Source organism: Oncorhynchus mykiss, chromosome 2 (assembly GCF_013265735.2).
Source record: "Oncorhynchus mykiss isolate Arlee chromosome 2, USDA_OmykA_1.1, whole genome shotgun sequence".
NCBI classification, from domain to species: Eukaryota; Metazoa; Chordata; class Actinopteri; order Salmoniformes; family Salmonidae; genus Oncorhynchus; species Oncorhynchus mykiss.
This window is the reverse complement of record NC_048566.1, coordinates 100,398,206-100,421,673: the sequence shown is the minus strand read 5'-3', so window position 1 is coordinate 100,421,673 and position 23,468 is coordinate 100,398,206. Positions and strand designations below refer to the sequence as shown.

Sequence of the window (23,468 nt, the reverse complement as noted above, 5' to 3'; positions counted from 1 at the left end):
ACCACGAGCCAGAACAGCTGCAATGCACCATCAGATCCGGTGACTGAAACGGCCAATGACATATGGTTAACATCGTTTTCATGCTCATCAAACCATTCATCGACCGCTCATGCCCTGTGGATGGGAGCCTTGTCATCCTATGGGGGCTTAGCCATGGTAGCCAAAATAATGGACTGACCATTTCTTTTTTTAAATTTTTATACATGACCCATAGAGACAGATAGAGAACTCATCTTTGTATATGTGCCATTATAGTGTATGTGACAGCATGGGCAACGCCATTGGGACTATCTCCATTCTAAAGTGATATTTGTTCTTCTTCTAATTCTTCATGGGCTGATTTTTCTCCAAGCTCATAGGAATTCCCACCCAGTTGACCACTCAATGGCAATGTCCATGCTAAAAAGGGTTAAATCCATGACGAGTCCTCTATCTATCTCTATGATGACACTCTGATGTTAATTGCTTAATTTATTCAGGAACCACACCTTTCAATATACTTTGTATCCCTAATTTATTTGTGTTTCCATTATTTTAACAGTTACCTGTATGTTTACTTTGAAGATCTTAGCTCAATTTACATGCTCAACAAGCATGTAAAGATGTGCATTTCATTGGATGGTACAGGAGGCCCTGTTCTTCAGTGGAATGTATTCTAATGAGCCATGACCAACTCTTGAGCTAAAATATGCATAGTTGTCATGTGAGACCAGAGCCTTGTTCTCTCTCCCGGCAGGTAGCCTAGTGGTTAGAGTGTTGACCTAGTAACCCAAAGGTTACAGGATCAAATCACTCAGCTGACAAGGTAAAAAATCTGTTGTTCTGCCTCCTGAACAAGGCAGTTAACCCACTGTCTTTGAAAATAAGAATTTGTTTTTAACTGACTGCCTAGTTAAATAAAGGTAAAATAAAAAATGCTCAAATCAGTTTAGTTTTTCAAATCCATTATGGAATATTGACTGTTCAAACAGCAAGTTACAAGTGAGCAGATCAGATGTGTGTTCAGACAGCAGTCATTTGCTGACATGGCTACACTAGTTGTCATAGTAATAACTGGTATGTGCCCAGTGGTGAAGGCTGATTGGTAGTGGTCACTCAGAAGTTATGTAGCAAGCTAAAACTGTAGAGCCCCACATTGGAGGTGTCATGATACCCATAAAACCTTGCCGTCAAACAGGGAAATGGTTTTATTCATTTTTCCCATAGTGGATTTTTAGAAAGACTTAAAATAAGGGCTGTGTTTCCTGTAGGATTACCGTGGCGTGACGTTTTGATTACCTTGTAAATCTCTCTCGGACAAGGTGACTTTTATCAAAGCCCTTAATTTAAACGATTGGAACCATTTCCCTGTTTGACTGCTAGGTTTTATGGGTATTATGACTCATGCTGTAGTACTCTATGCCTCGCCATGGACGTTTCCCAGTTACTTTGAATGTTCAAAATCATAGTGTAAGAACACTTTCAAAACAAGTCCTTTTTGGCTAGCTAGCTATGTAGCCACAGCAGTCAACTAGCTATGTAGCCACAGCAGTCAACTAGCTGGGTAGCCACGGCAGTCAGCTAGCTGGGTAGCCACGGCAGTCAGCTAGCTGGGTAGCCACGGCAGTCAGCTAGCTGGGTAGCCACGGCAGTCAGCTAGCTGGGTAGCCACGGCAGTCAGCTAGCTGGGTAGCCACGGCAGTCAGCTAGCTAGGTAGCCACGGCAGTCAGCTAGCTAGGTAGCCACGGCAGTCAGCTAGCTAGGTAGCCACGGCAGTCAGCTAGCTAGGTAGCCACGGCAGTCAGCCAGCTAGGTAGCCACGGCAGTCAGCCAGCTAGGTAGCCACGGCAGCTAGCTAGGTAGCCACGGCAGTCAGCTAGCTAGGTAGCCACGGCAGTCAGCTAGCTAGGTAGCCACGGCAGTCAGCTAGCTGGGTAGCCACGGCAGTCAGCTAGCTGGGTAGCCACGGCAGTCAGCTAGCTGGGTAGCCACGGCAGTCAGCTAGCTGGGTAGCCACGGCAGTCAGCTAGCTGGGTAGCCACGGCAGTCAGCTAGCTAAGTAGCCACGGCAGTCAGCTAGCTAGGTAGCCACGGCAGTCAGCTAGCTAGGTAGCCACGGCAGTCAGCTAGCTAGGTAGCCACGGCAGTCAGCTAGCTAGGTAGCCACTGCAGTCAGCTAGCTAGGTAGCCACTGCAGTCAGCTAGCTAGGTAGCCACTGCAGTCAGCTAGCTAGGTAGCCACTGCAGTCAGCTAGCTAGGTAGCCACGGCAGTCAGCTAGCTAGGTAGCCACGGCAGTCAGCTAGCTAGGTAGCGGTGTAGCTTTCTAGCATATTCACTTATTTGTTTGTAAACAATGAACAAGCTAGTTAGCTACCACATGTTCTTGTCAGACTGTCAACAGCGTAACTAGCGAACAACAAGATATGCCAAATAACAGTCTAGAAACCTTTTGAGGGCAAATAAATTCTAATTTGGACAGTTCAGACACAAGTAGCATGGCCAGGAATCAGATTTGAGTCACTTCAAACTGCCAATGTGAACAAGGCTTAGGTGGATTGTGTTTGGCCGGTGGGCCAGGGCATGGTTGTAGCCAGAGCAAGGGGTATGGTTGTAGCCAGAGCAAGGGGCATGGTTGTAGCCAGAGCAAGGGGCGTGGTTGTAGCCAGAGCAAGGGGTGTGGTTGTAGCCAGAGCAAGGGGCGTGGTTGTAGCCAGAGAAAGGGGCGTGGTTGTAGCCAGAGCAAGGGGCGTGGTTGTAGCCAGAGCAAGGGGCGTGGTTGTAGCCAGAGCAAGGGGCGTGGTTGTAGCCAGAGCAAGGGGCGTGGTTGTAGCCAGAGCAAGGGGCGTGGTTGTAGCCAGAGCAAGGGGCGTGGTTGTAGCCAGAGCAAGGGGAGTGGTTGTAGCCAGAGCAAGGGGCGTGGTTGTAGCCAGAGCAAGGGGCGTGGTTGTAGCCAGAGCAAGGGGCGTGGTTGTAGCCAGAGCAAGGGGCGTGGTTGTAGCCAGAGCAAGGGGCGTGGTTGTAGCCAGAGCAAGGGGCGTGGTTGTAGCCAGAGAAAGGGGCGTGGTTGTAGCCAGAGCAAGGGGCGTGGTTGTAGCCAGAGCAAGGGGCATGGTTGTAGCCAGAGCAAGGGGCATGGTTGTAGCCAGAGCAAGGGGCATGGTTGTGTAACTTTCTCCTACAGCAGATAGAGATCAAGGCCACAGTACAGTGAGAGGCCTAGGAAAGGGCAGCCGGGAGAGACGAGAGCTCTATGGGCGGACAGTAACAAGGACCATGACCTGGGAACGGGCAGCCTGGAGAGAGGACATAGCTCTATGGGAGGACATAGCTCTATGGGAGGACAGAGCTCTATGGGAGGACAGAGCTCTATGGGAGGACTGTAACAAGGACCATGACCTGGGAACGGGCAGCCGGGAGAGAGGACAGAGCTCTATGGGAGGACAGAGCTCTATGGGAGGACAGTAACAAGAACCATGATCTGGGAAAGGAAAAAGCAACAGGACAGAGCTCTATGGGAGGACAGTAACAGTGATAACAGTGGTTAGTTGGTCTTCGCTCTGCTCTGTTTGTCAGGGCTGTCCCACAGTAGACATGGGAATGTTGCACATGTGTGTCACTGCTGCGATGTGTGTGCAGCTGTTGTTTTTAGGGAGATAGGCTTTGCCATCAAGGCCCAGTGTATCCAGTGTTCACCACTATAGTGGGACAGGAAGTGTGTGTGTCCCTGTTCCAGGTGTTCAGCGCCATGGTGTGACAGGAAGTGTGTGTGTGTGTCCCTGTTCCATGTGTTCAGCGCCATGGTGTGACAGGAAGTGTGTGTGTGTGTGTCCCTGTTCCAGGTGTTCAGTGCCATGGTGTGACAGGAAGTGTGTGTGTGTGTCCCTGTTCCAGGTGTTCAGCGCCATGGTGTGACAGGAAGTGTGTGTGTGTGTCCCTGTTCCAGGTGTTCAGCGCCATGGTGTGACAGGAAGTGTGTGTGTGTGTGTCCCTGTTCCATGTGTTCAGCGCCATGGTGTGACAGGAAGTGTGTGTGTGTGTGTGTCCCTGTTCCAGGTGTTCAGCGCCATGGTGTGACAGGAAGTGTGTGTGTGTGTCCCTGTTCCAGGTGTTCAGCGCCATGGTGTGACAGGAAGTGTGTGTGTGTGTCCCTGTTCCATGTGTTCAGCGCCATGGTGTGACAGGAAGTGTGTGTGTGTGTGTCCCTGTTCCAGGTGTTCAGTGCCATGGTGTGACAGGAAGTGTGTGTGTGTCCCTGTTCCAGGTGTTCAGCACCATGGTGTGACAGGAAGTGTGTTTGTGTGTGTCAGTATGTGGGTCATGGCTAGAGGTTAGAGGTCAGAGGTCGAGGTCAAAAGCCATGGTCCTCCACAACAAGGGACCCTTACAATGCTAACCTCCATGTTCTTCAGGCTACTCTATAGGCCCTATATATCTCCCTTTACGTCAGACTTCCACCACTCGTCGTGACACTTCGCATTGAAAGCGGAATGAGGAAGAACTCGGTTTGTTGTTCTGGAAAGTTGTGAAAGTCTCTGAAAAAGTGTTCTTTTGGAGAAAAAAATGTGTTACTATCTAGCTACCTTTTGAGTTTGGATTCTGTGACACTGTTGGCATCCATTGCCGGGACTGCTGCTATCTATCCAGGGATCCTACCAACCAAGGGTCTGATGAGCTGCTTCGCGTAGCAGCTAGCCTAGCTGCCACTGTTAGCTGTGTATCAAGCTAGATGCTATTTCTCTGTAAACAAATTGACAACAGACTTTCAGCATGAAGGGCACTCAACATGTACTACACTGACAAATGACTGATGATTGGTTGAAAGAAATTGATAATAAGAAGATTGTGGGAGCTGTACTGTTAGATTTCAGTGCGGCCTTTGATATTACTGACCATAAGCTGTTGTTGGGAAAACATATTTTATGGCTTTTCAACATCTGCCATATCGTGGATTCAGAGCTATCTATCTAATAGAACTCAGAGGGGGTTTCTTTCATGGAAGCTTCGCTAATGTCAAACAAGGGTGTGGTGTACCACAGGGCAGCTCTCTAGGCCCCCTGCCACTGGCATTAAACAAAGCCTGTGTGTCCATGTATAAGCAACCACAGCTAATGAAGTCACAAACCCTTAATCTGTCATATTTTTACCCTTAACAAAGAGTTGCAGTCAGTTTTGGAATGGGTGGTCAGTAATAAACTGGTCCTTGAACATCTCTGAAACTAAGAGCGTTTGTATTTGGTACAAATCATTGCCTAAATTCTTGACCTCAGCTGAATCTGGTAATGAATGGTGTGGATGTTGAACAAGTTGAGGAGATTAAATTACTTGGCGTTGCCTTAGATTGTAAACTGTCATGGTGAAAACATAGATTCCATGGTTGTAAAGATGGGGAGAGGTCTGTCCCTATTAAAGAGATGCTCTGCTTTTTTGACACCACACTCCAAAAAGCAAGTCCTGCAGGCTCTAGTTTTGTCTTATCTTATTTATTGTCCAGACATGTGGTTAAGTGCTGCAAAGAAAGACCTAGTTGGGCTCCAGCTGGGCCAGAACAGAGCGGTACGCCTTGCTCTTCATTGTAGTTAGAGAGCTAATATTAATACTATGCATGCCAGTCTCTCTTGACTGAGAGTTGAGGAGAGACTGACTGCATCTCTTCTTATTTTTTTATAAGAAACATTAACGTGCTGGAAATTCCAAATTGTTTGCATAGTCAACTTACACACACAGCTCTGACACACACACACTTACCCCACGAGACGTGCCACCTGGGGTCTTTTCACAGTCCCCAAATCCAGAACAAATTCAAGAAAACGTACAGTATTATATAGAGAGCCCTTATTGCATGGAACTCCCTTCCATCTCATATTGTTCAAATAAACAGCAAACCTGTTTTTTTTTTAAAAACAAACAGATTAAGCAACACCTCACGGCACAACGCCTCTCCCCTGTTGAACCTGGATACTCTGTTTCTATGTTTTGACATGTAGGCTGTATGTGCCATTAGATAATGTATGTAGTTCTGTCCTTCAGAGGTTCTTGTCTGTTAATGTTCTGTATTATGTCATGTTTCATGTTTTGTACGGACCCCAGTGTAACGATGCACGCTGAGAGTCGGGAAGCAAGTTCAGGGAGTGAATACATTTTTAATAAATAAATGAAACAAACACGTAACACAAACACCGCACGGACATGAAACAGAAACAATGGCGACTGAGGAAGAAACCAAAGGGGAGTGATATATATATATATATATATATATATATATATATATATATATATATATATATATATATATATATATAGGGCAGGTAATCAAGGATGTGATGGAGTCCAGGTGAGTGTCATCTTGCGCTAATGCGCGTAACGATGGCGACAGGTGTGCGCCTTAAACGAGCAGTCTGGTGACCTAGAGGCCAGAGAGGGAAGCACACGTGACAGCCAGGAAGAGTATCTGCTACTTTCGCAAAAGCTAATGGGGATCCTAATAAAATACCAAATACCTTTTTACAAGATGTGTGTTGAAAGATTTAGTTCACATACTGTAGATTCGTCAAATAATGAAAAGATTGTAATTGAATATGACTTGGACCATGTATTTTGCGCTGTGAACCCTCATGCTAAAACACTAGCCTACGTGAGAGTGGTCTCTTTCCACAGCCAAGCCTTTAGTCTTGTCGTTGTGAGGCACTCTTCATACTGAATGTGTCACGTCTTTAGAGCGTTGGGCCAGTAACCGGAAGGTCGCTGGATCGAATGCCTGAGTTGACGAGGTAAACAAATCTGTTGTTCTGCCCCCTGAGCAAGGCAGTTAACCCACTGTTCCCCGGGCCCTGAACAAGGCAGTTAACCCACTGTTCCCCAGGCCCTGAACAAGGCAGTTAACCCACTGTTCCCCAGGCCCTGAACAAGGCAGTTAACCCACTGTTCCCCAGGCCCTGAACATGGCAGTTAACCCACTGTTCCCCGGGCCCTGAACAAGGCAGTTAACCCACTGTTCCCCGGGCCCTGAACAAGGCAGTTAACCCACTGTTCCCCGGGCCCTGAACAAGGCAGTTAACCCACTGTTCCCCGGGCCCTGAACAAGGCAGTTAACCCACTGTTCCCCGGGGTGCCGGAGACGTGGATGTCGATTAAGGCAGCCCCCCCCCCCCCCCCAGTTGAAGACATGCAGTTGTACAACTGACTAGGTATCCCCCCTTTTCCCCTTTAGGCGACCGTCATACTGTATTGTGATGGTAGCGGCTTCACATCCTTTCTTGTTCAAGGCCTTCTGGCACTTTGTATTAGACCATCCTGCTGTCTGGTGGAACTATAGTACTGCTGTCTGGTTGAACTATAGTACTGCTGTCTGGTTGAACTATAGTACTGCTGTCTGGTTGAACTATAGTACTGCTGTCTGGTTGAACTATAGTACTGCTGTCTGGTTGAACTATAGTACTGCTGTCTGGTTGAACCATAGTACTGCTGTCTGGTTGAACTATAGTACTGCTGTCTGGTTGAACTATAGTACTGCTGTCTGGTTGAACTATAGTACTGCTGCCTGGTTGAACTATAGTACTGCTGTCTGGTTGAACTATAGTACTGCTGTCTGGTTGAACTATAGTACTGCTGTCTGGTTGAACTATAGTACTGCTGTCTGGTTGAACCATAGTACTGCTGTCTGGTTGAACTATAGTACTGCTGTCTGGTTGCTTGCCATGCCAGGGCGATGTGCTGTCTCTAGGTCACGATGAGCAAACAGCCTAAGCAGGAAACTACCAGGACAGGACAGAAGGACAGCAGGTAGACTAGATCAGACCAGCAGCCAGGTTCAAGCCCCGAGCCTGGCAGCCCTTGTGCCTGGGGGTGTTCGGGGCGGGGGGGAGAGAAAGCAGAAGACTAATCTGTATCATGAGCCATTCTAACGGGCTGTATCATGAGCCATTCTAACGGGCTGTATCATGAGCCACTCTAACGGGCTGTATCATGAGCCACTCTACTGGGCTGTATCATGAGCCACTCTACTGGGCTGTATCATGAGCCACTCTACTGGGCTGTATCATGAGCCATTCTAACGGACTGTATCATGAGCCACTCTACTGGGCTGTATCATGAGCCACTCTACTGGGCTGTATCATGAGCCATTCTAATGGGCTGTATCATGAGCCATTCTAACGGGCTGTATCATGAGCCATTCTAACGGGCTGTATCATGAGCCACTCTAACGGGCTGTATCATGAGCCACTCTAACGGGCTGTATCATGAGCCACTCTAACGGGCTGTATCATGAGCCACTCTAACGGGTTGTATCATGAGCCACTCTACTGGGCTGTATCATGAGCCACTCTACTGGGCTGTATCATGAGCCACTCTACTGGGCTGTATCATGAGCCACTCTAACGGGCTGTATCACGAGCCACTCTAACGGGCTGTATCATGAGCTATTCTAACGGGCTGTATCATGAGCCACTCTAATGGGCTGTATCATGAGCCATTCTAACGGGCTGTATCTTGAGCCATTCTACTGGGCTGTATCATGAGCCATTATACTGGGCTGTATCATGAGCCATTCTACTGGGCTGTATCATGAGCCATTCTAACGGGCTGTATCATGAGCCACTCTAACGGGCTGTATCATGAGCCACGCTAACGGGCTGTATCATGAGCCACGCTAACGGGCTGTATCATGAGCCACTCTAACGGGCTGTATCATGAGCCACTCTACTGGGCTGTATCATGAGCGACTCTACTGGGCTGTATCATGAGCCACTCTACTGGGCTGTATCATGAGCCACACTAACGGGCTGTATCACGAGCCACTCTAACGGGCTGTATCATGAGCCACTCTAATGGGCTGTATCATGAGCTATTCTAACGGGCTGTATCATGAGCCACTCTAATGGGCTGTATCATGAGCCATTCTAACGGGCTGTATCTTGAGCCATTCTACTGGGCTGTATCATGAGCCATTCTACTGGGCTGTATCATGAGCCATTCTAACGGGCTGTATCATGAGCCACTCTAACGGGCTGTATCATGAGCCATGCTAACGGGCTGTATCATGAGCCCCTCTAATGGGCTGTATCATGAGCCATTCTAACGGGCTGTATCATGAGCCACTCTAATGGGCTGTATCATGAGCCACTCTAATGGGCTGTATCATGAGCCATTCTAACGGGCTGTATCTTGAGCCATTCTACTGGGCTGTATCATGAGCCATTCTACTGGGCTGTATCATGAGCCATTCTAACGGGCTGTATCATGAGCCACTCTAACGGGCTGTATCATGAGCCATGCTAACGGGCTGTATCATGAGCCCCTCTAATGGGCTGTATCATGAGCCATTCTAACGGGCTGTATCATGAGCCACTCTAATGGGCTGTATCATGAGCCACTCTAATGGGCTGTATCATGAGCCACTCTAACGGGCTGTATCATTGAGAAAAGTCAAGAAGTCTGTCTGTGTTTTAAGTCATGTGTGGAGCATGTCTTTAACCTATGTGGTAATGGGAACAGTCGACAGCATCCTTGTGATGTCACTATCCTGTGCTTAGCGAATGGTCAATTGAGCCTGACCGGGATGATTGTCCACATTGTAAAACCAATGTAAAAGTCCCAAATTTGCAAAAACCTGTCTATCTAGCAGTCCAGGTCTGCCTCAGAATAGATTCTTTGCGTATTGTTTTTATAATCTTCACATCCTGTCAGAGACACGGTGAGTCACACACTGAATGCATAAGACCCCTGCTATACCCCAATCTCCTCTCTGAGAAAATAAACTCTGTACGGAGTTGGCTGTTGATGACAATTTGTCAGGCGTTATAGCCTGTACATCTGGCTCCCAGTTGGTCGTTCGGTCGGGCAGTTGGTCTGTCGATAAATCTATCTATCAGCCCCAACGGAAACAACTTTCCCTGGTAACTTATCAGACTTATTGAGATAACATTAGGAGTAAAAACATGAACAATTCCTACATTTTTTTTTATAGTCCTCTGTGTTTAAGCTATGAATGGCTGGCAATGAATACTGTTGAGACAGAGTCAGGTAGTATTTCATTTACCCACTGCGGCTACTCCATCCAGCATGCAGACAATATAACGGCCAAGTACCCTGCCAATTTACTGCCAAAAAGTATTGCTTCTCTGTGATGTGGGTTGGTGGGAAGGAGTGATGTGGCGTTGATGTCGGGGTGGGGTAGGGGTGGTGGTGGTGGTGGTGGGGGAGGGGGGTTATTTGGTATTTTATTAGGATCCCCATTAGCTGTGGCAAAAGCAGCAGCTACTCTTCATGAGGTCCAACACAAAACATGAAACATAATACAGAATGACATAATACAGAACATCAATAGACAAAAACAGCTCAAGGACAGAACTACATACATTTTTAAAAAGGCACGTGTTGCTTACATATGGATGCACACAAACTATTAAGGTCAAACAGGGGAGAGGCGTTGTGCAGTGAAGTGTTGCTTTATCTGTTTTTTTGAAACCAGGTTTGCTGTTTATTTGAGCAATATGACATGGAAGGAAGTTCCATGCAGTAATAGCTCTATATAATACTGTACGTTTTCTTGAATTTGTTAAGGTTTTGGGGACTGTGAAAAGACCCCTGGTGACGTGTCTCGTGGGGTAAGTGTGTGTGTCAGAGCTGTGTGTAAGTTGACTATGCAAACAATTTGGGATTTCCAACATATTAATGTTTCTTATAAAAAGAAGAAGTGAAGTAGTCCGTCTCTCCTCAACTCTCAGCCAAGAGAGACTGGCATGAATCATATTTATATCAACCCTCTGATTACAATGAAGAGCAAGACATGCCACTCTGCCCTGGGCCAGCTGCAGCTTAACTAGGTCTTTCCTTGCAGCACTGGACCACACGACTGGACAATAATCAAGATTAGACAAAACTAGAGCCTGCAGAACTTGCTTTTTGCAGTGTGGTGTCAAAAAAGCAGAAAATGTATTTATTATGGACAGACCTCTCCCCATCTCTTTATTACGGCTAGACTTCTCCCCATCTCTATATTACAGACAGACCTCTCCACATCGTTATAACCATTGAATCTATATGTTTTCACCATGACAGTTTACAATCTAAGGTAACACCAAGTAATATAATCTCCTCAACTTGTCCAACAGCCACACCATTCATTACCAGATTCAGCTGAGGTCAAGAATTTAGGCAATGTTTTTATACCAAATACAATGCTCTTAGTTTTAGAGATGTTCAACGACCAGTTTATTACTGGCCACCCATTCCAAAACAGACTGCAACTCTTTGTTAAGGGTAAAAATATGACAGATAGGAGTGGCTATAGTCAGCTACCATCCTCAGTAGCTTTCTAAGTTGTCAATGCCAGGAGGTTTGTCATTATTGATCGATAACAATAATTAGGCAAGTCAGTTAAGAACAAATTCTTATTTTCAATGACGGCCCAGGAACAGTGGGTTAACTGTTTGTCGTGGGCATTTCCTGCCTAAGTTTGCCCACTTTGCCAATGAAATGATCATTGAAATAGTTGTCAACATCACATGATTTTGTGATGAGTAAGCCATCTTTCTGCAAAATCATTTAATTTCAAGTTTTTTTCCATCATTCTTTGTATCATTGATCTTAGCTTCATAATACACTTTCTTCTTCTTTTTGGTGAGTTTAGTCACGTAATTTTGGGCTTGGGTTGTGTTGGGGGGCTCTGGGTTGGGCTTGGGTTGTGTTGGGGGGCTCTGGGTTGGGCTTGGGTTGTGTTGGGGGGCTCTGGGTTGGGCTTGGGTTGTGTTGGGGGGCTCTGGGTTGGGCTTGGGTTGTGTTGGGGGGCTCTGGGTTGGGCTTGGGTTGTGGTGGGGGGCTCTGGGTTGGGCTTGGGTTGTGTTTGGGGGCTCTGGGTTGGGCTTGGGTTGTGTTGGGGGGCTCTGGGTTGGGCTTGGGTTGTGTTGGGGTGCTCTGGGTTGGGCTAGTGTTGGGCTTGGGTTGTGTTGGGGGGGGCTCTGGGTTGGGCTTGGGTTGTGTTGGGGTGCTCTGGGTTGGGCTAGTGTTGGGCTTGGGTTGTGTTGGGGGGCTCTGGGTCGGGCTTGGGTTGTGTTGGGTTGCTCTGGGTTGGGCTAGTGTTGGGCTTGGGTTGTGTTGGGGGGCTCTGGGTCGGGCTTGGGTTGTGTTGGGGTGCTCTGGGTTGGGCTAGTGTTGGGCTTGGGTTGTGTTGGGGTGCTCTGGGTTGGGCTAGTGTTGGGCTTGGGTTGTGTTGGGGGGGCTCTGGGTTGGGCTAGTGTTGGGCTTGGGTTGTGGTGGGGGGCTCTGGGTTGGGCTAGTGTTGCGGGGCTCTGGGTTGGGTTAGTGTTGGGCTTGGGTTGTGGTGGGGGCTCTGGGTTGGGATGGCGTTGGGCTTGGGTTGTGTTGGGGGGGCTCTGTGTTGGGCTAGTGTTGCGGGGCTCTGGGTTGGGTTAGTGTTGGGCTTGGGTGGTGTAGGGTTAACAATGACAAAGAGTGGAAATAAACTGACAACTGGAGAGCTGCTGTTTCAGGTTTCACTGTAGCTAGATAACACAGATATCGTCATCTAGCCTCTCCTTTCTTCTCTGTTGGTCTGCTACAGTAGATAGAAGTCCTACTGTCCTGTGTTGGCTGCTATATGAAACAGACTAGTGTTCTAGGTGAGATATAATGATGGGAATAGGAACTGGCCTGTCAGGGTTACTGAGAATGTTCTGTGTCATTAGAACCACTGTAAACCACACCAGGGGCAAGACAAGGGCCCATATTCACATAGCATCTAGGATCAGGTCTCTCCTGTTAATATAATCTAATTCATTATGATCTGAAACTGATCCTAGACCAACACGGCCAGAACATTAGATTCACTGTGAAGTGTAAACCACGCCAGAGAAATATCAGGACATTTTTGGGGTGGGATTTTATCTGAAAAATATAATTTAAAAAAATTGAAATTCCTAGCTGCAACAGAATACAATCTAATACAAACTATATATTTTTTTTATAAAACCATCTTTGAGAACTAACAATCAAATAAAAACTAGACAGTCTGGGAGAATCGAACACTCCCCAAACCAGGCATGCCCGTTGATTAAGTTATAATGTTTTGAGCAGAGGAACACAACATTAGCCAAGGCAAAATGTGTAGAATTGATGGAAATTGGCTTTAAACTGCACAAATTTTTCCCTACGCGACCAAGGTACCGTTCTAGCTAATAGACTATGTTAGTTCTTAATTCCAATGAATGGTGGGAAGATCAAAATAATGTTACTGTCTACCAAATCTTCACATTTTAAAATGTTGATTACTTCTACTTGGCATTATCATTCACCTGATGATAAGACCGGATGTGTTCTTTAAATTTTTTGCTAACTTAATGATGGGGTCCTGGTTAGACACCGGTTTGCCTGGGCCGGCAGTCCCTGGGCAAGAACATTTTGAAAACCTCTGTATCTACAGCAATGTACACCACACCAGGCCCAGAGCATTAGGTACAGCCAGGTCTTGGCCAGGAGGACAAAGATTCCCTAATCCTGATTGTGTTCTTCCGTTGGAATACTCTCCTACTCCTCTGCTTTAGTAGGACAGGTTGGTTAAATAAAGGTGAAATAAAAACATATTCTATAGGAGGACTGAATGGGTAAACGACAAACCTCATATAAGGGACAGTCAGGCTAAATCTTCTTTAGGAGGACAGAATGGGTAAACGACAAACCTCAGATAAGTGACAGTCAGGCTAAATCTTCTTTAGGAGGACAGAATGGGTAAACCACAAACCTCAGATAAGAGACAGTCAGGTTTAATCTTCTTTAGGAGGACAGAATGGGTAAACAACAAACCTCAGATAAGGGACAGTCAGGCTAAATCTTCTTTAGGAGGACAGAATGGGTAAACCACAAACCTCAGATAAGAGACAGTCAGGTTTAATATTCTTTAGGAGGACAGAATGGGTAAACAACAAACCTCAGATAAGAGACATTCAGGTTAAACTAACTGAGACCTGCTTATATTACCGAATTAAAGGTGGCTCAGTTGGTAAGAGTGTGGCGATACCGTAGCAACGCCAAGGTTGAGGTTCAATTCCCACAGCGATTACATACACATCAGTTGTGCCTTCCTGTATAATACTTATGCTATAAAAAAATATATATTCTACTGAGCAATTTACTTTATGTTCCTATTCTTATCTTTCATTATGTTTTATTCTTGTTGCTTTGTCCAGAAGGAACCTGCAAGTAAGCATTTCGTTGGAAGGGTGTATACCAAGTGTATCCCGTACAAATGACTAATAAAACCTGAAACATACTAATGAAGAAAATGTCTACAGTACGTGCCAAGGTGAAGTGTCCTGGCAATCCACGGGTACAGTATAACAGAGGCCTTTCCTTACACTGATATCACAGTTTACACTCTCTGAAAACTCACATCTCATCTGATATCACAGTTTACACTCTCTGAAAACTCACATCTCATCTGATATCACGGTTCACACTCTCTGAAAACTCACATCTCATCTGATATCACGGTTCAAACTCTCTGAAAACGCACATCAAAAGTCCTACTCTGTCAGTGAACCTCTCAGCACATAAAATTAAGGACCTTTAAAAAAAGTTTATATGGTAGTTTTAAGAGGTCAGTGAATTTGAGTGGGATGAGAGCTGGGTTTAGTAGGATGGTTTGAGTTCTGAGGGTCAATGGGACGGTGTGGGTAAAGAGAGCTGGGTTTAGTAGGACAGTGTAGGTAGAGAAATCTATGCTTAGTAGGACAGTGTGGGTTTAGTAGGACAGTGTGGGTTTAGTCGGACAGTGTGGGTGAAGAACCAGTAACTGGAAGATGATGAGAGAGGGAGGGATAGAGGTTGAATGGAGTGATGAAATGACCAGTAGAGGAGAATGAGAGGGATAGGAGTGGAGCGGAAGGACCGATAGAAGGAAAGAGGGTGTGGTTCAAGTGAAGACAGACTTAAATGGAGAGCAGGTGATGTCTGACCCTCTCCTCTCTCAAGGCCAGTGTTTGTTGTGACTGTCTGACCCTGTCCTCTCGGGGCCAGTGTTTGTTGTGACTGTCTGACCCTCTCCTCTCTCAGGGCCAGTGTTTGTTGTGACTGTCTGACCCTCTCCTCTCTCAAGGCCAGTGTTTGTTGTGACTGTCCGACCCTCTCCTCTCAGGGCCAGTGTTTGTTGTGACTGTCCGACCCTCTCCTCCTCTCGGGGCCAGTGTTTGTTGTGACTGTCCGACCCTCTCCTCTCTCAGGGCCAGTGTTTGTTGTGACTGTCCAACCCTCTCCTCTCAGGGCCAGTGTTTGTTGTGACTGTCCGACCCTCTCCTCTCTCAGGGCCAGTGTTTGTTGTGACTGTCCGACCCTCTCCTCTCTCAGGGCCAGTGTTTGTTGTGACTGTCTGACCCTCTCCTCTCAGGGCCAGTGTTTGTTGTGACTGTCCGACCCTCTCCTCTCAGGGCCAGTGTTTGTTGTGACTGTCTGACCCTCTCCTCTCTCAGGGCCAGTGTTTGTTGTGACTGTCCGACCCTCTCCTCTCAGGGCCAGTGTTTGTTGTGACTGTCCGACCCTCTCCTCCTCTCGGGGCCAGTGTTTGTTGTGACTGTACGACCCTCTCCTCTCTCAAGGCCAGTGTTTGTTGTGACTGTCTGACCCTCTCCTCTCTCAAAGCCAGTGTTTGTTCTGACTGTCTGACCCTCTCCTCTCTCAAAGCCAGTGTTTGTTCTGACTGTCTGACCCTCTCCTCTCTCAGGGCCAGTGTTTGTTGTGACTGTCCGACCCTCTCCTCTCTCAGGGCCAGTGTTTGTTGTGACTGTCTGACCCTCTCCTCCTCTCAAGGCCAGTGTTTGTTGTGACTGTCCGACCCTCTCCTCTCTCAAGGCCAGTGTTTTGTTGTGACTGTCCGACCCTCTCCTCTCTCAAGGTGACGGGAGAGACCCACCATGTGCAGCTCTCTGAGTCCCAAGCAGCCGATTGGCCCAGGCCTGACGGATATGCAGCAGTATAGCCAATGGCTGGCCAGCCGCCATGAAGCCAGCCTTTTGCCAATGAAGGAAGACCTAGCCCTATGGCTAACCAGCATGCTGGGTAAGTTATATGTGATGTATAGAATATATACATTCATATATAGATTAACATATATGTGGATCCTACAGTATGTATGGGTCTACTGCTCATGATGGAGGACATGTGGCTCAACAACATGCTTGGGTAAGGATTGGGGCTTCGATTCCCACTGGGGACATCGATACCAACATGCTTGGGTAAGGATTGGGGCTTCGATTCCCACTGGGGACATCGATACCAACATGCTGGGTAAGGATTGGGGCTTTGATTCCCACTGGGGACATCGATACCAACATGCTGGGTAAGGATTGGGGCTTCGATTCCCACTAGGGACATCGATACCAACATGTATGCACTCGCTGTTGTAAGTCACTTTGGATAAAAGCGTCTGCTAAATGACATGTATTTTCATTATATTATTGACTGCTCTGGAAATGGCCTTGAGGTGGTTAGCTGTCATCAAGAAATCAAATCATTTTTTTTATATAGCCCTTGTTACATCAGCTGATATATCAAATGGCTGTACAGAAACCCAGCCTAAGACCCCAAACAGCAAGCAATGCAGGTGTAGAATCACGGTGGCTAGGAAAAACTCCCTAGAAAGGCCAAAACCTAGGAAGAAACCTAGAGAGGATCCAGGCTATGAGGGGTGGCCAGTCCTCTTCTGGCTGTGCCGGGTGGAGATTATAAACCTGGAGAGGAACCAGGCTATGTGGGGTGGCCAGTCCTCTTCTGGCTGTGCCGGGTGGAGATTATAACAGAACATGGCCAAGATGTTCAAATGTTCATAAATGACCAACATGGTCAAATATTAGTAATCATAGTGAACAGGTCAGGGTTCCATAGCCGCAGGCAGAACAGTTGAAACTGGAGCAACAGCACGGCCAGGTGGACTGGGGACAACAAAGAGTCATCATGTCAGGTAGTCCTGAGGCATGGTCCTACGGCTCAGGTCCTCCGAGAGAGAGAAAGAAAGAAAGAAAGAGAGAAAGAGAGAATTAGAGAGAGCATACTTAAATTCACACAAGATACCGGATAAGACAGGAGAAATACTCCAGATATAACAGACTGACCTTAGCCCTCCAACACATAAACTACTGCAGCATAAATACTGGAGGCTGAGACAGGAGGGGTCAGGAAACACTGTGGCCCCATCCGATGAGACCCCCGAACAGGGCCCACCCACTTTGCCAAAGCACAGCCCCCACACCACTAGAGGGATATCTTCAATCACTTTCAATAATGGCAGGAATGGAGGAGGTCTTTATCCTAGTGAGATTGCTAAGGCGAACACCGCCATGTTTAGTTTTGCCCAACCTAGGTCGAGGCACAGACACGGTCTCAATGGAGATAGCTGAGCTGACTACACTGACTGTGCTAGTGGCAGACTCCACTAAGCTGGCAGGCTGGCTAACATCCTGCTGCCTGGCCTGCACCCTATTTCATTGTGGAGCTAGGGGAGTTAGAGCCCTGTCTATGTTCGTAGATAAGATGAGAGCACCCCTCCAGCTAGGGTGGAGTCCGTCACTCCTCAACAGGCCAGGCTTGGTCCTGTTTGTGGGTGAGTCCGAGAAAGAGGGCCAATTATCTACAAATTCTATCTTTTGGGAGGGGCAGAAAACAGTTTTCAACCAGCAATTGAGTTGTGAGACTCTGCTGTAGAGCTCATCACTCCCCCTAACTGGGAGGGGGCCAGAGACAATTACTCAATGCCGACACATCTTTCTAGCTGATCTCTTTACATCTCTCAGTGTAGCAGATGTATAAGAATAATTGTTCTGAGTCTGGTTCCTCTAAAGGTTTAATTCTACCAGGGAGTTTTCCCTTGCCACTGTGCTTCAGCTTGCTCTTTCAAGTCCAGGCTGGGTTACTGAGGCATGGTCTCTTTGGGATCCAGGCTGGGTTACTGAGGCATGGTCTCTTTGGGATCCAGGCTGGGTTACTGAGGCATGGTCTCTTTGGGATCCAGGCTGGGTTACTGAGGCATGGTCTCTTTGGGATCCAGGCTGGGTTACTGAGGCATGGTCTCTTTGGGATCCAGGCTGGGTTACTGAGGCATTGTCTATTTGGGATCCAGGCTGGGTTACTGAGGCATGGTCTCTTTCAAGTCCAGGCTGGGTTACTGAGGCATGGTCTCTTTGGGATCCAGGCTGGGTTACTGAGGCATGGTCTCTTTGGGATCCAGGCTGGGTTACTGAGGCATGGTCTCTTTCAAGTCCAGGCTGGGTTACTGAGGCATGGTCTCTTTGGGATCCAGGCTGGGTTACTGAGGCATGGTCTCTTTGGGATCCAGGCTGGGTTACTGAGGCATGGTCTCTTTGGGATCCAGGCTGGGTTACTGAGGCATTGTCTATTTGGGATCCAGGCTGGGTTACTGAGGCATGGTCTCTTTCAAGTCCAGGCTGGGTTACTGAGGCATGGTCTCTTTGGGATCCAGGCTGGGTTACTGAGGCATGGTCTCTTTGGGATCCAGGCTGGGTTACTGAGGCATGGTCTCTTTCAAGTCCAGGCTGGGTTACTGAGGCATGGTCTCTTTGGGATCCAGGCTGGGTTACTGAGGCATGGTCTCTTTGGGATCCAGGCTGGGTTACTGAGGCATGGTCTCTTTGGGATCCAGGCTGGGTTACTGAGGCATTGTCTATTTGGGATCCAGGCTGGGTTACTGAGGCATGGTCTCTTTGGGATCCAGGCTGGGTTACTGAGGCATGGTCTCTTTGGGATCCAGGCTGGGTTACTGAGGCATGGTCTCTTTGGGATCCAGGCTGGGTTACTGAGGCATTGTCTATTTGGGATCCAGGCTGGGTTACTGAGGCATGGTCTCTTTCAAGTCCAGGCTGGGTTACTGAGGCATGGTCTCTTTGGGATCCAGGCTGGGTTACTGAGGCATGGTCTCTTTGGGATCCAGGCTGGGTTACTGAGGCATGGTCTCTTTCAAGTCCAGGCTGGGTTACTGAGGCATGGTCTCTTTGGGATCCAGGCTGGGTTACTGAGGCATGGTCACATTGGGATCCAGGCTGGGTTACTGAGGCATGGTCTCTTTGGGATCCAGGCTGGGTTACTGAGGCATGATATCTAATAAACATGTGTGTTGTATTGAGTAAAGGTAAACATGTTTGTAAAAATACAACAGCCAAACCAGTCTCTGCAGGCTGTTTCAGTCATGGGGTTGTTTGTACCTGTGACTGATCATAGTTCAGGAAGCAATTTGATGTTGCTGTGTCTGATTTGCAAAGCTGTCCAAATCATATCCTGTTCAACAAACAATCATCTAACTGTGTTACACCACGTTGTGTTAAACCTTAAACACAGGTCTGTTGTTTGCAGTTAGGTAGTTAGTTATTGTGTTAGTTACTTTTGTAGCCTAATCAGCGTCAGCCATTATTCACTATTTCTTTTAATTTGAATGGATTCTCAATGGACTTGCATTATCCTGTTGATCTGAAGGTCATTACCAATCAATCGTTAATGAGTCTGGAATGGAGATTGTGTCCAAGGGGCGGACTGGGACCAGAAATCGGCCCTGGCATTTCTAACACATCAGCCCAATTTTTTTCCCCCCTTGAGGCCCTCATTATTAGCCAGATAATAATAATTAGACAGGCCCACTGGGCTTAAAATGGACCATCCCATCCGGCATGTCGGCCAGTACGCCACACACACACATTGTAACCTTCTCCTAATTGAATAATGGCTATTATTAGCATCTTTAGTAGCCAACTGTACAATGTACGATAGAAAGAAGTTTAGCTGTAGACTACTGTATCAGTAGCCTCTTGATTGTTCAACACTTCCTATTCCAGGAAGTGCTTCAAATCAGCATATTCCGTTTGATCCTATCTGACCCTATATTGACACACTCTTCCTATCTGTGTCAGTCCCTATCTGTTAGCATTGGGAATTGTGTGCGTGTGCATTTTCAGTCCCTAACTGTTAGCATTGGGTAGCCAGCTGAGCTGAGATATTAGGTATGGCCTCTGATGTGGTCTGGGGGGGGGGGGGGGGGACGGGGGGGGGGGGGGGACTACAGGAAGTAGATACATCACACGGTTAATCTGGCCTCGTGCTCCCTACCAGTTTGCAAATAATCAGCAGCTGATGATGATATCTTTCTTGATGATCTTCCAGAATGTTCATCTCTGGTCTAGATTTGACAATTGCATGAAGAAGATTGCTCCCCCCCACAATAGTATGACATTGGTTAAAGCATCATGTGTAAATCAATTTCAATGAAAATTCACAAATCAACCTGATTGGAGATACACAACACACTCCCTGCCTAACGGTCATGAGCCGTGCGGCCTTTACCGAGAAAAACCCACCGGATTTTTAACAGGGTCGTTAGCAATTTAGTTTTCAGAGTATTTTTTCTGCGGCCTACCTGGCTCAATTTCTAGACATCAGATTAAAAAACGAGACTATAGTGTCCATAAAGTGACCATTGAATAAACAATTGGCAGATTGTTTGGACTTTCCAAACCAGAAGTATCGTTCTAAAGCATATAAAGCTTTTAATTTAATTAATATGTCTGGATTTGATTAAAGCTTTCATCTGCATTGAAATTCAAGTCTGATGCAGTACAAATCATCGTTTTTTTTTTGTGGAGCACTTCCTGTAAGAGAATGTGGCTGTTTTTCAGAAGGGTTGAATACTAAAGCAATCTTACACTTCGATTGATATTCTATTAGAGCAACTTAGGGCAAAGTAAGCTGAAGCTGTGGTGCTGGGAAACCTTGGTAGAGTATGGGGGAGGTACGTGTTGTGGTGCTGGGAAACCTTGGTAGAGCATGGGGGAGGTAGGCGTTGTGGTGCTGGGAAACCTTGGTAGAGTATGGGGGAGGTACGCGTTGTGGTGCTGGGAAACCTTGGTAGAGCATGGGGGAGGTACGCGTTGTGGTGCTGGGAAACCTTGGTAGAGCATGGGGGAGGTACGTGTTGTGGTGCTGGGAAACCTTGGTATAGCATGGGGGAGGTACGCGTTGTGGTGCTGGGAAACCTTGGTAGAGCATGGGGGAGGTATGCGTTGTGGTGCTGTAAACCCTTGGTAGAGCATGGGGGAGGTACGTGTTGTGGTGCTGGGAAACCTTGGTAGAGCATGGGGGAGGTACATGTTGTGGTGCTGTAAAACCTTGGTAGAGCATGGGGGAGGTACGCGTTGTGGTGCTGGGAAACCTTGGTAGAGCATGGGGGAGGTACGCGTTGTGGTGCTGGGAAACCTTGGTAGAGCATGGGGGAGGTACGCGTTGTGGTGCTGGGAAACCTTGGTATAGCATGGGGGTGGTACGTGTTGTGGTGCTGGGAAACCTTGGTAGAGCATGGGGGAGGTACGCGTTGTGGTGCTGGGAAACCTTGGTAGAGCATGGGGGAGGTACGCGTTGTGGTGCTGTAAAACCTTGGTAGAGCATGGGGGAGGTACGCGTTGTGGTGCTGGGAAACCTTGGTAGAGCATGGGGGAGGTACGCGTTGTGGTGCTGGGAAACCTTGGTAGAGCATGGGGGAGGTACGTGTTGTGGTGCTGGGAAACCTTGGTAGAGTATGGGGGAGGTACGCGTTGTGGTGCTGTAAACCCTTGGTAGAGCATGGGGGAGGTACGTGTTGTGGTGCTGGGAAACCTTGGTAGAGCATGGGGGAGGTACGTGTTGTGGTGCTGTAAAACCTTGGTAGAGCATGGGGGAGGTACGCGTTGTGGTGCTGGGAAACCTTGGTAGAGCATGGGGGAGGTACGCGTTGTGGTGCTGTAAAACCTTGGTAGAGCATGGGGGAGGTACGCGTTGTGGTGCTGGGAAACCTTGGTAGAGCATGGGGGAGGTACGCGTTGTGGTGCTGGGAAACCTTGGTAGAGTATGGGGGAGGTACGCGTTGTGGTGCTGGGAAACCTTGGTAGAGCATGGGGGAGGTACGCGTTGTGGTGCTAGGAAACCTTGGTAGAGCATGGGGGAGGTACGCGTTGTGGTGCTGGGAAACCTTGGTAGAGCATGGGGGAGGTACGCGTTGTGGTGCTGTAAACCCTTGGTAGAGCATGGGGGAGGTACGTGTTGTGGTGCTGGGAAACCTTGGTAGAGCATGGGGGAGGTACGTGTTGTGGTGCTGGAAAACCTTGGTAGAGCATGGGGGAGGTACGCGTTGTGGTGCTGGGAAACCTTGGTAGAGCATGGGGGAGGTACGCGTTGTGGTGCTGTAAAACCTTGGTAGAGCATGGGGGAGGTACGCGTTGTGGTGCTGGGAAACCTTGGTAGAGCATGGGGGAGGTACGCGTTGTGGTGCTGTAAAACCTTGGTAGAGCATGGGGGAGGTACGCGTTGTGGTGCTGGAAAACCTTGGTAGAGCATGGGGGAGGTACGCGTTGTGGTGCTGTAAAACCTTGGTAGAGCATGGGGGAGGTACGCGTTGTGGTGCTGGAAAACCTTGGTATAGCATGGGGGAGGTACGCGTTGTGGTGCTGGGAAACCTTGGTAGAGCATGGGGGAGGTACGCGTTGTGGTGCTGGGAAACCTTGGTAGAGCATGGGGGAGGTACGCGTTGTGGTGCTGGGAAACCTTGGTAGAGCATGGGGGAGGTACGCGTTGTGGTGCTGGGAAACCTTGGTAGAGCATGGGGGAGGTACGTGTTGTGGTGCTGTAAAACCTTGGTAGAGCATGGGGGAGGTACGCGTTGTGGTGCTGTAAAACCTTGGTATAGCATGGGGGAGGTACGCGTTGTGGTGCTGGGAAACCTTGGTAGAGCATGGGGGAGGTAGGCGTTGTGGTGCTGGGAAACCTTGGTAGAGCATGGGGGAGGTAGGCGTTGTGGTGCTGGGAAACCTTGGTAGAGCATGGGGGAGGTACGCGTTGTGGTGCTGGGAAACCTTGGTAGAGCATGGGGGTGGTACGTGTTGTGGTGCTGGGAAACCTTGGTAGAGCATGGGGGTGGTAGGCGTTGTGGTGCTGGGAAACCTTGGTAGAGCATGGGGGTGGTAGGCGTTGTGGTGCTGGGAAACCTTGGTAGAGCATGGGGGAGGTACTTGTTGTGGTGCTGGGAAACCTTGGTAGAGCATGGGGGTGGTAGGCGTTGTGGTGCTGTAAACCCTTGGTAGAGCATGGGGGAGGTACGTGTTGTGGTGCTGTAAAACCTTGGTAGAGCATGGGGGAGGTACGTGTTGTGGTGCTGGGAAACCTTGGTAGAGCATGGGGGAGGTACGCGTTGTGGTGCTGGGAAACCTTGGTAGAGCATGGGGGTGGTAGGCGTTGTGGTGCTGGGAAACCTTGGTAGAGCATGGGGGTGGTAGGCGTTGTGGTGCTCGTGAATTTCCTTTCTTTTTCGGCTTCAGACCCATGCCTACTTCTCACTTAAAAGTGTTTTTTGTTGTTGTTCTTAATACTGTAGATATGTTTGAAAAGGCCACAATAAACAAGACATATAATATTTGTACTTTGGCGCGGCAGGTAACCTAGTGGTTAGAGCATTGGGCCAGTAACCGAAAGGTTGC

The 23,468-nt window shown here is 48.1% G+C and overlaps 2 protein-coding genes across 4 annotated transcripts in view; one reads left to right on the top strand and one right to left on the bottom strand.

Moving 5' to 3' along the window:
• Nucleotides 1–23,468, top strand: part of LOC110501236 (growth arrest-specific protein 2) — a 65,686-nt gene that overhangs the window by 16,377 nt on the left and 25,841 nt on the right. For all 3 annotated transcript variants that reach the window (XR_005039301.1, XM_036961164.1, XM_036961156.1), the window contains exon 2: nucleotides 15,863–16,026. Coding sequence is in view for 2 of the 3 variants with exons in the window: in XM_036961164.1 (XP_036817059.1) it covers nucleotides 15,882–16,026 (145 nt within the window). In the remaining variant the exon portion in view is untranslated. The remainder of the gene's footprint in view (nucleotides 1–15,862; nucleotides 16,027–23,468) is intronic.
• Nucleotides 2,500–4,600, bottom strand: LOC118936889 (small proline-rich protein 3-like). The gene is made up of 2 exons (XM_036934528.1): nucleotides 4,563–4,600; nucleotides 2,500–3,157 (listed from the first exon to the last, which is right to left on the bottom strand). Exons 1-2 carry the CDS (start codon nucleotides 4,598–4,600, stop codon nucleotides 2,500–2,502), a joined length of 696 nt encoding a protein of 231 aa, XP_036790423.1.

Bases quoted from the DNA above. Each gene is read 5' to 3' on its own strand.
- LOC118936889 (XM_036934528.1), bottom strand. From the start codon at position 4,600: ATGGATGCCAACAGTGTCACAGAATCCAAACTCAAAAG. The intron at 3,158-4,562 runs GTAGCTAGATAG...TATCTGCTGTAG, and splicing joins ACAGAATCCAAACTCAAAAG to GAGAAAGTTACACAACCATG.